The following is a 13,123-nucleotide window of genomic DNA, read 5'->3' as shown; positions in this document are numbered from 1 at the left end:
GTACTACGGCTTCCACAGATGACATTTTTTTAATGTATTTATTGTCAAAGTATTTAATATATTCATTGCTATCGAGATGTTAAGAGCATTCCATGGAATATGACAAAAAGTGTTTCTGAAGTGAATTACCTACCCCGCCTTTAAGATAAGGATCTGAATACTTCTTCTTCCTCAAATTGTATCAAGGCTTAACATTTAATGTTTACTGCTGCTTTTCTGAGGTTGTTTAAAGATAGTATATGATCATACTTCTGAATCCTATAAATTCATTGTATTTCAAAGTACTAACATTAATTATTATTATTATTATTATCATTGTATTAATAGTATCTCCCTTTTATGAATGGTCTGAATTTCCGTTTCATTTGTTGCATGCGAGTCAGAATGCAAAGCACTTTGAGTTGCTTCTATGTCTAAAATGCTTTAAAAACAAACCCAGCTCACCTTACTTTACCTTAGATGTCCTGACTGGTAATTCCGGGAAAGAAGGGAGGAAGCCTCTAATAGAGATTAATAATTAAACCGCACACAAGCAGAAAGGATAAAAGGAAAATGCTTATAGGTTGGCAAAAGTATTGAATTATGAAGAAACAAGTCCAACAAGGACAAGACATGTGAGCAACTGTAATTCAAGCTGTTCTGTGTTTTCTTTTTAAATATATAACACAATTTACTTTGCATTTACTGCCACTCGTGTCTGTGTTCTGCCATATCTGTGTGTGTTTTAATGTCATTTATATCGTTAATTAAAAATGTTTTCAGTCCAAGGACCCCTCAGCTGAAAGAAATAAAGTGCAGTGTAAATAATATGTAAAACATTAAGTAAAAAATTAAGTAATCGGTGGCTTAAAGTGCCATCTGTAAACAAACCTCATGGTCTCAATACATGCAGGGTAATGTAATGCCCTCTAGTGGTGAAATATCTGCATGACATTGGAAAAAAGGTCTGAAATAATGGGCTGGATTCTCAATGTACTTAGAAAACTGGGTTTATTGATATCAAATGTGAACTACATATACCCATGGATGAAATACATTTCATTTCCCAGATATCTTCTCTAGTGGAAAACACATGACATGCTAATGTTTAAACAACCTCCTCTACGTTCTCTGGAAATGAACTCACACCAGAGCAGAGAATAAAAGCAGGAAACACATCATGAAGCTGTGGAGCTGTTTGCTGCTGGTACCTTTGTTTGGAGTTGTTGTTGTTGTTGTTGTTGTTGTTGTTGTTGTTGTTGTTGTTGTTGTTGCTGTTGTCTTTGTGGTAGTCGGGGTTGATGTGGTTGTAATCATTGTGGTGGGTGGGGTTGATGTGGTTGTTATCATTGTGGTGGGGGTTGATGTGGTTGTTATCATTGTGGTGGGTGGGGTTGATGTTGTTGTTATCATTGTGGTGGGTGGGGTTGATGTTGTTGTTATCATTGTGGTGGGTGGGGTTGATGTTGTTGTTGTCGGCAGTGTGGTTGGACGTAAATCTACGGACAATAGACAAAAGGACCGACATCAATGACATTTCCTCTCATGTAATCTTTGATTAGGTGTATTGTATTAACTGCAAATGGAAGATGATAAGGGCCACATGCTGAAAATGTATTTGAGAATAAAGTCAGAACATTTCAAAATTAAATTCAGATTTAAAGGCTATTGAGAAAATGTCCCGTGGCCCCAACCCTCTTTCCAGTTTTGTTAAAACATTTGTTGTACTTGGGTTCAAATGGCTCCAATATATTAAGCTATGTTTTACTTTCAGACAGTTAATAATGTATCTATACAACAATATTCCCCATTCCTTGCCTTGATATACATGGACACACTCATGTTGTTATCACATACACTTATCACATGAGAAAGGAAAGGGAGAACCGCAAAAAGCATGAGAGGTCCCCTTTAACTTACCTTGGACCGTCACGTTAAACTGAACAGTGATTTCTCCTTTTGCATTGCGGACTGAACAGGTGTACGACCCTTCATCTTTATGAGTTATAGATTTGATGATGAAGACGATGCCATTGGAGGGGGAAGTGATTCTTGACGGGGGCGCCGTCCATGTATAAGATGGTGGGGGGTTTCCCACAGACGAGCAGTTCAGCGTCAGAGGGTTTCCTTCTGTGATGATGATCGGATCCGGAGGTACGGATGCCTCTAGCTGAGGCTTATCTGTGAGGGGATTGAGGAGGAAGAGACAGATACATTCAACATCTGTAAAAAAGCACAATTCAATTGACAAACAAGCACAATTAAAAATGAATCAGTTAGTAACCAAATTATCATCTAAGGCAGTGATTTGGGGGATTTTTTTGCATAGATAATTGTTAGGAAAAATATCACTCGTCACCGGCTTGAGCTTTAATATTAGCATCCATGTATTTATTATCCTTGCAAGAATGGAAGTAGTCATCACACACAGAGCTGCGTGGGACAAAATAGTTCCCTGAACAGTGTCCTTCACATGCTGATATACAAGAGAGAGTCACAAGATGGAGGAATACCGGTTCAAAGCAGTATTCAATGCTTAGTTCAGATTAGCTAAGGTCTGCGTAAGCAATAAACATGACAGTCATATGTCTATCTCCATAGAGGCGGGATCATCATGTTAATCACATAGCTATCATATGTCTAAAGTGTGTCCTGACGCTCTTCTAATCAATCATACATCCGGTCACGTACACAGCTACGTTGGGCCTTTGTTATCATGTGCTACTCTGATATTGGAAGAGTACATTCAGTATTCTCCCAACAATAATTTTCCTAAGTTACTATTTTTGGTCATCTACAGGTCGGTGTAACGCATTTGCAACAGGGTGCTTTACGTGCAGCAATACATCACAAACTCCCTGAAACTTCCAAAACATATTAAAATGACAACATAAACAATGCAAATAAATGTAATGATAGTGTGGACATGAAAAAGAAGATTATTATAATGCATAAATAAGTAATAATAATTTAGTCGGACTGACAGAGGACTGCAGCAGTGAGTTTCTCTGACCCCACCACTGGAGGAGGCTGTGGTCCGTCAGCTCCCAGCTCCAGCTTGGCTTCACACCAGAACTGGACTCCATCATCTTCTTTAGTGGAGGTGATGTTCAAAGTGAAGACCTCGCTCACTGGTTTCTCATCTGTGTTGATGCTGCTCTGCGTGAGACCCAGTGCCGTCTGTCCTCTGTAGAAAGTCACTCTGAGGTTTCCCACAGGAGCAACCTTCTGTACTTCACACTGCAGAGTGAACTGCTGACCCTCAGACATCGGCACACCAGGGTGAACGCTGAAGGAAACATTCTCTGGAGGCTCTGTGGAGACAAACGGACACCTTCAGTATCTCCATGAAACATAATTAAAACACCTACACTTTATGCAGAGCAGGAAGAAGTACTCAGATCTTGTACTTCAGTAAAAGTAAAAGTACCAGAGTGTAGGAATACTCTGTTACAAATAAAAGTGCTCCTTTCAAAGTGATACTTGAGCAAAAGTATTAACATCAAAATATACTATAAGTACCAAAAGTAGTCATTATGCAGATTGGCCCATTTCAGAATAATATATATGATATGTTTTATAAGTATTGATGCATTAGCTTGTGAATTTACTCCAGGTGGAACTAAAGTCTGATTTAACACTTGATTATAATTCACATCATTAATCCAAATCTGTAAAGTAACTAAAAGGTGTTAAATTAATGTATAAGTACACATTGTACCTCTATGTTGCGGAGTAGAAGTAAAAAAAGTAGAGCAGATGGTAAAGATGGAGCTCATTTTAATGCGTTGTCATCACTTATTGTAAGTCGTTTTACATAAAAGCATCAGCTAAAGGATTCAGTATTTTTAAATAAGTTTACTGCCATGAATCCTAATTCATAATGGTTCATCATTATTCATTAGATATAATATATGTTCTGGTTTTTGTATATTTTAATACATTTAAAACATATATTTTGTATTAATAATATGAACTTGTAAAGTAACATTTGGAGGAGTAAAAAGTACTTTACAAGCATCCAAAGTAGCATAAATATACAAACTGAAGCCAAGTAAAAGTTCCTCAAAAGTGTACTTAACTACACTTAACTTAATATAATAGATAGATGAACTCAGACGATTGCTAACAAACATCAGGTAGGATTTTCTGTGAAATGGCAAGATGGGTGGGACGGGGGAGGGGCGGGGTGGCATGGGAAAGGGATTCCCTATATTTTGTCTTTGTCTTTTTGTATTATTTTATTTTATATAATTTGTATCTGTGTATGTAAGTCCCACTGGGAGGGCAACAAAAACAAAACAATAACAAGTTGGTCACAAAAAAAAGTGTACTTAACTGCAGCACTGCAGTGAATGTACTAAGTGACTGTATTTCCCACCACTGTGTTAGATTATAATTGATGAATATAAACAGTTGTTGTGACTCACTGTAGACGGTTATAGGCAGGTCGCTGCAACAATGCACATTAGTAGTGTCATTGTGATAATAGCACATTGGAGAAATGGTCCACTCAGTCATTTCGTTGACCGTCCATGTAATCTCAGTTCCATTTGTTTCCTTGGTTCCAATAGGAATTTCAATATTAAACATAGTGACATTGCATCCAGGCTGACACACGGAGCAGTGGGCGGAGGCCGGCTTCCCAAACTGCACCACCAGTCTGGATGGAGTGAACCGAGGTTTATCTGCACAGTTGTGATCTGTACAGTAACACACATTTCACAATATCGGTTTAAACAGCTAAATGTGAAATTAGCAATCGGATTACACTTCGAAAGCACTCAACCCTGTCATACATCCTTATATGTACGACATGTATTTGTACTGCATGGAGTAGTTTGTGTTTTGAAGAATCCAAGATATTTGCATGTTCAAGTTCTAGTGTATAAAAAGCTTACAAATGCAATTAAATGCATCCCACCTGAGCATTACAACTATAAATATGTACCATAAATGATATAACATATAATACCAATAAAGAAAATACTAAAACAATAAGACAACGTCACTTTTGCTTGATCAAATAATAAGGGGTTTTTATCCATCACTACACAAGAACTAAATACTTGAAAAAACAACACAAAAAAACAGTGTGATTTTATAAAGGCAAAATATAATTATAGTTCAAAATAAAAAATACAGGGAGAAGTGTGAATCCCCCAAAGAAAACAACAGATAGAAATCTCTTAACTTACCACAGCTGGACTGATGGGAGCTGGGCAGGAACGTCATCATAGAAACAACCAAAAGAATCAAATGGAAAAACATTTTTCCTAGTTATTTTGAAGTAATAGAAAAACCATCAAGCGTCGAACATGAACCCCAAAGGCAGTCAGGAGGTGAAATGAATCCACTCTGTCTTTTGGTTTTCTTTTGAAGTGACTCGAACAATGCTGGCAGCGCAGCCTGTTTTCACATCACACATCCTGTCTACGTTTATTTTTTTCCTACTGTATTTTGAAAGTGAAAGTGAAGCATTTCAACGTCTCCAGAGTCAATACAAAAACAAAACATGTAATCTTATACCTCGATTATCTTTTCTTTATGTCCTGACTCTGAAGCATTTACCCACAATGCCACTTCTGCTGTAACACTAATAGAGGAATTCTGATGCTGATAGGAAAGAGATAACATGAATCTCATATAAGAGGGAAAGGTTGAATTACTTAAAAATCAGGGCAGTTAACTCTATAGGAAAATCCAAGAAAGGACCGAAATTGAACACATGTCAACATAAATGCTCCATTCACCTGTTTTATAGCTTATAGGGCTGCCGGCAGAAAACAATACAACTAATAAAATAGGGTTTTTTCATTTTGTTTGATTATTTAAAGAGGCTCTATTTTCCTTTTTTGGTTTCCTTTCCTTTAGTGAGTTATACGTTTTTGTGCATGTAAATGGTCTTCAAAGGTTAAAATCCCTGTGTTCCCTCCAGAAGGAGTTTCTCTCCCACACACTGCCCCCCTGCCTGAAACGCCTCCATTGGACTCCTTTGTTTACTTCTGTAACATAACGCCATCACTACGTAACACTCTTGCTCCTATTGGCTAGCGCTCCAACACATTGTACGTGATAGGCTAATATGGGGGTTATTCCCTATCTTTATTCAAGAGCGTGGTATTTAAATTTGAGAGCATACTTTATGTATTTATTTCCCTCAAACTCTGTCCTCGCACTCAAATAGTGCCCTCGCACTCAAATAGTGCCTGCTTGCACTTAGATTTGCTCTGCTTGTGCTAAAACTGTACGCTTGCACTCAGATATATTGCTGCTCAGAATTATTCTGTGCGCGCTCGAAACTTTTTCTGCTCTCAGAATTATTCTGTGCGCGCTCGAAACTTTTGTGCAACAATCCTGTCAAAATCCCTCAACCAATAGGAGGCCAGGTGTCCTTGCGGGTGCGTTCGCTTTACTTTTAACAGCGTCCCGTAAGGGCGGTTACTCTTTGGTTTATAAACTCCAGCCCTCCACGGCTTAACATGTACTTCACTTGTTTGATTTACAACTTTTTTTGGGGGGGAGGAAGCACAGTATATATATATATATATATATATATATATATATATATATATATATATTTACCAGCACCTTACATAATAGCTACGTTCAGTGGCGTACTGGGAATAAAAATCATCCCGGGAATCTCGACCGGCCCTCGTTATCGCTAGTAAATTGTCAACGGGAGGAGGGGGCAGCTCTGGGAGGGGAGATTGCTAGTGAATTTTCCGACCGGCCCACTTCTTCCTCCAGACTGTTGTTCTGCTCCAGCACTGTTGTGCTATGGCTTGGTTCGGCCCGACAACCATATTGTATAGATATTCGTATATCACGGCCTGAAGTGAGCTATTGCATTTATAAAACGGTTACCACGTGTGGCTGGCAATGTGAAAGAAAAATACACACTCCAATTTAAATAGTTTTTATTATTAAATAATGATGCTCAAAATAAAATAGTCCCTCCGTTGCCTTCTGCACAAAACATAGTGCGAGGTGGTTGCTATGCAACAACAATAACAGCTAGAGAACATAATAGACAGACAGCATTGTCGTCATTTAGGTGCTTTTTTTCTGGAGATAGGCACTTCCCAATCCACTCCTCCATAGTAAGGCCACCCCGGAGGTCGAAGTTAACCTTAAATGTTTCCATTTTAAGCTTTGTTAGTTAGTTAGTTTCGTGACGGACGTAACCATATGGTTGTAACGGTTCTCAGACGCGGAGGGATACTGACTTGTGAAAAGTAACTACAATTATACCCGGGATATACGCTCATTATATTACGACTAAGAAACATCAGATTGCTTGATTTGAATTGTCCGTTTTATAAACATGTCCTAACTGTGCTTACACCCCCCCCCCCCCCCCCCCCCAAAACTGATAGGCTACAAATGATCAGTCCCTTCAGATCCGCACACATGAAGCTTAATGAGCATGAATTGAACAGACCTGCTGCTGTGTTAATTCTTTAGCTGCCACTTTAAGCTGTATGATGTGTACAACATGGATGTAATTTGATTTAATCTTGCCATTTTAAATGATGTATTCAATAAATAAGGTTAAACCAAATCATTACATTACAATAGATTTTATTTTAATGATTTGGTTTAACTTAAAGAGAAACTTTATTGTTATTGCACATATTACAGGTACTGAGACAACGAAATGCAGTTTAGCTTCTAACCAGGTGCAACAAGCAGTGAAGTGGAAAGTAATGTACACAATCTACAGAATAACATATAGAATGAATTGAATGATCAATAAACAGTGGGGTATGAATACACTAGATATCAGCCTGTGAGCAGTATGAACAGTGTGTATGAATATGCTAAGATATATAAAGTATGAAAACCGTAAGCAGTATAGTATAACATATATAGATATTAATTTCATGATGATAAACATTGTGGAACAATGATGACAAATGGGAATGGATGTGGCGACGTAAAACTGACACAAAACAACAACAAACTTTTGCCAGCCAGTTGGAGAGTTTCATCAGCAGCACGTGGTAAAAACCACCAATGAGCGCTCAGCTCGAGATACCAGCGAGCCGTTTCCCATCAAGCATTTCGCTTCCGCAGCTCGTGGAGAGCAACTGTGCCAACTCGCCTCGCCTCGCTCTCAAGGCTGCGGGCGTCTTTGTCCCGCGAGATTTCAAAGTCTCATGTGGGCGAGCCTCCAGAGCAAGTCGGACAAAATGACTAACCATCATGCAACGCAATAGCAAGACGTTGATCGCAACTGCGCAGGTCTGCGCAGGTCTTGCTTGTCTCAAACAAGCCTGTTATGTTATAAAGCCGTGGAGGGCGGGAGTTTATAAACCAAAGAGTAACCGCCCTTACGGGACGCTGTTAAAAGTAAAGCGAACGCACCCGCAAAGACACCTGGCCTCCTATTGGTTGAGGGATTTTGACAGGATTGTTGCACAAAAGTTTCGAGCGTGCACAGAATAATTCTGAGAGCAGAAAAAGTTTCGAGCGCGCACAGAATAATTCTGAGCAGCAATATATCTGAGTGCAAGCGTACAGTTTGAGCACAAGCAGAGCAAATCTAAGTGCAAGCAGGCACTATTTGAGTGCGAGGACAGGGTTTGAGTGCGAGGACAGAGTTTGAGGGAAATAAATACATAAAGTATGCTCTCAAATTTAAATACCACGCTCTTGAATAAAGATAGGGAATAACCCCCATAGGCTAAGGGGCGGGACATCTCTAAGCGGTTGACCAATCACAACAGAGCCGGCCAGCTCACCAATCAGAGCAGACTGGACTCTGGTTTCAGACAGAGGGTGAAAAGAGGTTCTGCAGCACAGGCAAATATGAGAAAAATAAAGAGCTTTTTGAACATTAAAGCATGGAGACATGACAGAGTAGAGACAAATATGAACCTGAGAATGAGAATTAAACCTCTCTGTAAAGTGTGAAACAAAGTTGATTTAGAATTATGCATTCAAACAAAGTTATTATCAAAGGAAATGTATTTATGCATGCACACAACAGACAGGCTTGGAGAGTAAACAGGAAGTATTTGCACCACCCTTCCTCACATTCAGCTCTGGGTTCATTAGTACCTTTAGGACCTTAACTAAACCTTCCACCTTGTGACAACACATAGAGAAACATTGATCTGTGCACATAATATCTGCAGGCCTTTAGGGGGTCTAGATACAAGGAATACAAGAGAAAGTTTGGTACTTTGGTGCGTCAAAGTAAAGGACGTTTTGTGCATATAATTCACAATTGCACATAGCCGCGGGAAGTAGGGGTGCTGGGGGTGCTGCAGCACCCCCTGTTGGCGAGTGGTGTACATTTGAAAAACTGAGTGACCACCTAAATAAAAATGATTAAACTACATAAAATAGTTATGATTTTACTTAAAATAAAATTAGCTGTATACAGTAATAGTCATAGTATAGATTTGTATCAGTCAGGTGGCTTGAATTTATTTTCCAAATAAAATCCAAGTCATCTAGGTCGTAGGTCGTGGGAGAGTGACGTAATTGACGCAACACACACACTGAAGAGTGACAACTTTCTTGAATGGCGCAAAAAAGGATTTTGGATTTTTTTCTCCAACAAACAACCCAATAAAAAGAGTGGACCACCAGCTACTCCTCAGCCCACCACCTCTACTACAACTAGAGTAATATGACACAGAAGAGACGGACACATCTGACTTTGATGCATGTCCACAGTAACATTTTGGAGGGTCTTCATTAGTGCCACCCCAGGCTACATTTGGAGGTAAAACGATATTTTTCCTTTAATGCTGCTGCCGCTGTGCAGTGTGTTGCCTTGTCAATCAGTTAACATTGAATTCATAGTTTTATTAATATTGTAAATAATATTTTCGGACTATTTGTAATGTTATGTAGGTTTGTAAGACCCATAGTTAGCATGTGGGCATGTGCAGCTGTTGCTAAGTGATGTAGGTCTATAATGGTTTATTACGCCTAACAGTTAAGGCGTGAATAGGTAATAGGGTAACTTTTTTAAACTTAAAGATATCAGCTAGACATTTCTCCAGTTAATTACCTACAATAAGGCAATTGTTTCTTGTATTACAAGTTTTCTGAATATGCAAATGAGCCATTATCTCATTAAATGTGCGCATATTTTAACACATTTCAGGAACCGAAATCTGAACTTTGGATAACGCCAGGTTCAAAATTCTCGTTTCATTTTGTAGTCATATTAACATCTAAGACTTTTACTGAAGGGATTTTGGATATCTCTCTTTATCACTCCATAAATCAGAAAATACTGTCAACAGCCCTAAAATATCAATTTTCGCCATGTTTCTAGGTATAAAATCTTATATAATTCAGGCTATGAATGACATATGAACAAACCCTTCTGTAAAAGCCTTCATAATATTGATAAGAATATAACTGGAAGGTTTGGTGTATCTACGTGCTACTGAAGTTGACATTTTGAACTCAGAGTAGGAGAAAAAACTCATTTTGAGAAAACGACCTTTAAAGATTGCAGTGTGGCGCTAGCTAAACCCTCCTGTTCTTTGGATGACAGCTTGCGCCTCGACACACTCCGTGAAGGTATTTCATGTTCGGGGTCATTTGTTTTTTGTATAATCTTGCTTCGTGCAAGTGACAATTGTTGTTGTCTTCTCTGTGAACGTTTTTTTCGCCGTTCTTTTGCCATTTTCTAGCGGAAAGCTAACCAGGAAGTGTCACACCACGTGACGCTTCTGAACGAATCACGTTGTCAGAAATTTACACCAGCCAATGAGATTTCGTTTATTGGTTTAAGACCCTTTTGTACTTTCACGATTGGTTGCTGATACAAAGGGTATGACCATATTTGGATCTGATGAGATTGTGCAGGAGAGACGGAGCTTTCCAACGATATCTCTGTTGACATGGTGCACACAGCGGTCGCGGTACTTTATGTTACGTTAGAATGATAACTTTTGGTGAATTTAGGAGAAATCTACAGACGCAAATAGACAAACTATAGTAAAATAAACACTTAAATGTGTATTTTGTACGTCTTCCTTCCAAAAGCCTGAAAGAAAACATGTTATGGAATCAAAATAGCAGAACATCTCAAAATTGACCAGTGCATGAAAAACGATGTTTTTGCCTGTGGTGTCTCGCCTTTAACAAACAATTTATGCGGCTCGTATCGCTGACGCCTTTTTTCTTTCTTTTTTAAGCGGCCTCCTCCCCACTTTTGGCAGCACCACCTGAGCAAAATGACTTCCCGCGGCTATGCAATTGCAGAAGAAAACATTCCTCAACTTCCCGGCGATCTTTATCGGTCAGCTTCCTGAGAGCCCTCCCATGAATCACAGGGTGTGTTCAAGTTCCTCCACAGGTTCGCCAGTTATTCTTCACCGGTGATCATACCGTAACATCTGCAGAAAGTATTTCTGAGGAAGGCAGGAAGAGGAAGGCAGAATATCACAGGAGCAATCTGTGGGGTGATTTTATGGAATGGTTTGGAGCAGGAGTTCAAACAAAGCACAAGCATAATTCAGTTTAAAAGGATGTACAGAAACACTTTTTTGGAAAAATATGAGAATGAAGAAAGGTGATTGAAGATGAGAAATTATTGTATATGTATAAATGTAAATGTATGTAGGAATAACTTGCATAATGATTTAAAGGCCGTACCTCTCTGAGCTGTTACACAGCTACATGCCCACTCGCACTCTCAGGTCAGCTGATCAGTCTAAGCGCAGAGGGGACCGTGCTTTCTCTGCTGCCGCCCCTAAACTGTGGAACGACCTGCCCTTGCTCATCAGACAGGCTCCCACACTGACTGTTTTTAAATCCTGTCTTAAAACCCACCTCTTCTCCTTGGCATTCAGATACAAGTAGATTGTTGCTTTTATTTGCTTTCAGTGGTCTATTGTTTTTATTATATGTCTGTTATTTATTTTTTAATTATTACGTTTATTCTGGTTTGTTTTGTGTTTGTATCTTGTATTTATATTATGTTGTGTGAGCTTATCTCTCTGTACAGCACTTTGGTCTGAAGGTTTTTAAAGTGCTATATAAATAAAGTTGGATTGGATTGATCAAGTAAGGGGTGGGAATTAATAAGCATTTGCTTCCTCCTACTCCCTTTCGGACACATATGATTTATTATTATTATTAATATGAAGACTTTTTTTTGTTTTTTTGTTGAATATAAAAATAATACCATGAATGTGGATAAATACTGTGTTATAACAATACGGTATTCTGTTTTTCACATTTGTTATTTTTTAATCTGTTCGAAATAAAGACTGAAAATAAAAAAAATAATAATAAAAAATAGCTTGGCCGTGCCCCTACCACGAGGAAACACAAATAATTAATCTCAACTATAGGCCTATCTGTGTTTTATTGATCTCTCTCTGTGTTATTCTTTCACGTTGTGAGCGATTCATATCCACGACAACACGACTCGTCCTGAATCTAAAGTTCAACGGTCGGCCAGAGACAACTTTTCCCCTTTTTTCTCTGGAAGACTGAACATTTTGGAACCCGGATAAGTGGAGCACCAAGTCACAACAACCAGTCGATGGGAAAAAGTATTGTTGGGCCCAATGACGTCACAACTGACACAGAAGTAGGAGGAATACTCCGTTACAAGTAAAAGTCCTGCTTTCAACATGATACTTAAAAGTGCAAAAGTATTAGCATCAAAATATACTAAAGTAGTCATAATGCAGATTGGCTCATTTCAGAATAATATGATTTGTTTTATAATTATTGATCATTCAAGTGTAATCAAAGCTGGTGAAGGTGCAGCTAGTTTTTGTATACTGCACCACCGTTTGGCCACCACGATCATTTGCATCCACATCCGGCGCACTTCCTGGAGACTTGGAATGAACGAGTCCCGCCTCTAACGCCGTGTCCAGTTTCCTTTATACATCCATGGGCTGATCCACTCCAAAACCAGCCTTTTGGGTCTTTGTGATGATCATTTGACGACGCGGCCAAAAACAAGCTTTTCATGCAAATTCTACACCGTCGCTTTTCTGAAAACTTGAAATATTAATAACTCAAAAGAGGCGAAGCACTCAGAAGATCGACTATGTACTCTGGAGATCAGAAAAAGGAGTTATGTGGAGACGGGCCCTTACGCTGTTCTTGTGAAAAATGATCACTTATCTAAAAGACAAAGTCAGAA

The 13,123-nt window shown here is 38.8% G+C and overlaps 1 protein-coding gene across 3 annotated transcripts in view; it reads right to left on the bottom strand.

Moving 5' to 3' along the window:
* Nucleotides 1–5,389, bottom strand: part of LOC117449745 (vascular cell adhesion protein 1-like) — a 29,394-nt gene extending 24,005 nt beyond the window's left edge. The window contains exons 1-5 of one of the 3 annotated variants that reach the window (XM_034087618.2): nt 5,178–5,389; nt 4,410–4,682; nt 2,964–3,293; nt 1,900–2,160; nt 1,191–1,478 (exon numbers count right to left, since the gene is read on the bottom strand). In XM_034087618.2, coding sequence (XP_033943509.1) covers nt 1,191–1,478; nt 1,900–2,160; nt 2,964–3,293; nt 4,410–4,682; nt 5,178–5,250 — 1,225 coding nt within the window. In that variant the 5' untranslated portion in view covers nt 5,251–5,389. The remainder of the gene's footprint in view (nt 1–1,190; nt 1,479–1,899; nt 2,161–2,963; nt 3,294–4,409; nt 4,683–5,177) is intronic. The other 2 variants (XM_034087610.2, XM_034087626.2) reach the window with 2 other exon arrangements.
* Between the last annotated feature and the right edge of the window lie 7,734 nt (nt 5,390–13,123).

Source organism: Pseudochaenichthys georgianus, chromosome 1 (assembly GCF_902827115.2).
Source record: "Pseudochaenichthys georgianus chromosome 1, fPseGeo1.2, whole genome shotgun sequence".
Classification (NCBI taxonomy): Eukaryota; Metazoa; Chordata; class Actinopteri; order Perciformes; family Channichthyidae; genus Pseudochaenichthys; species Pseudochaenichthys georgianus.
The sequence above is the reverse complement of the archived record's forward strand: the minus strand, read 5'-3'. Positions and strand labels throughout refer to the sequence as shown.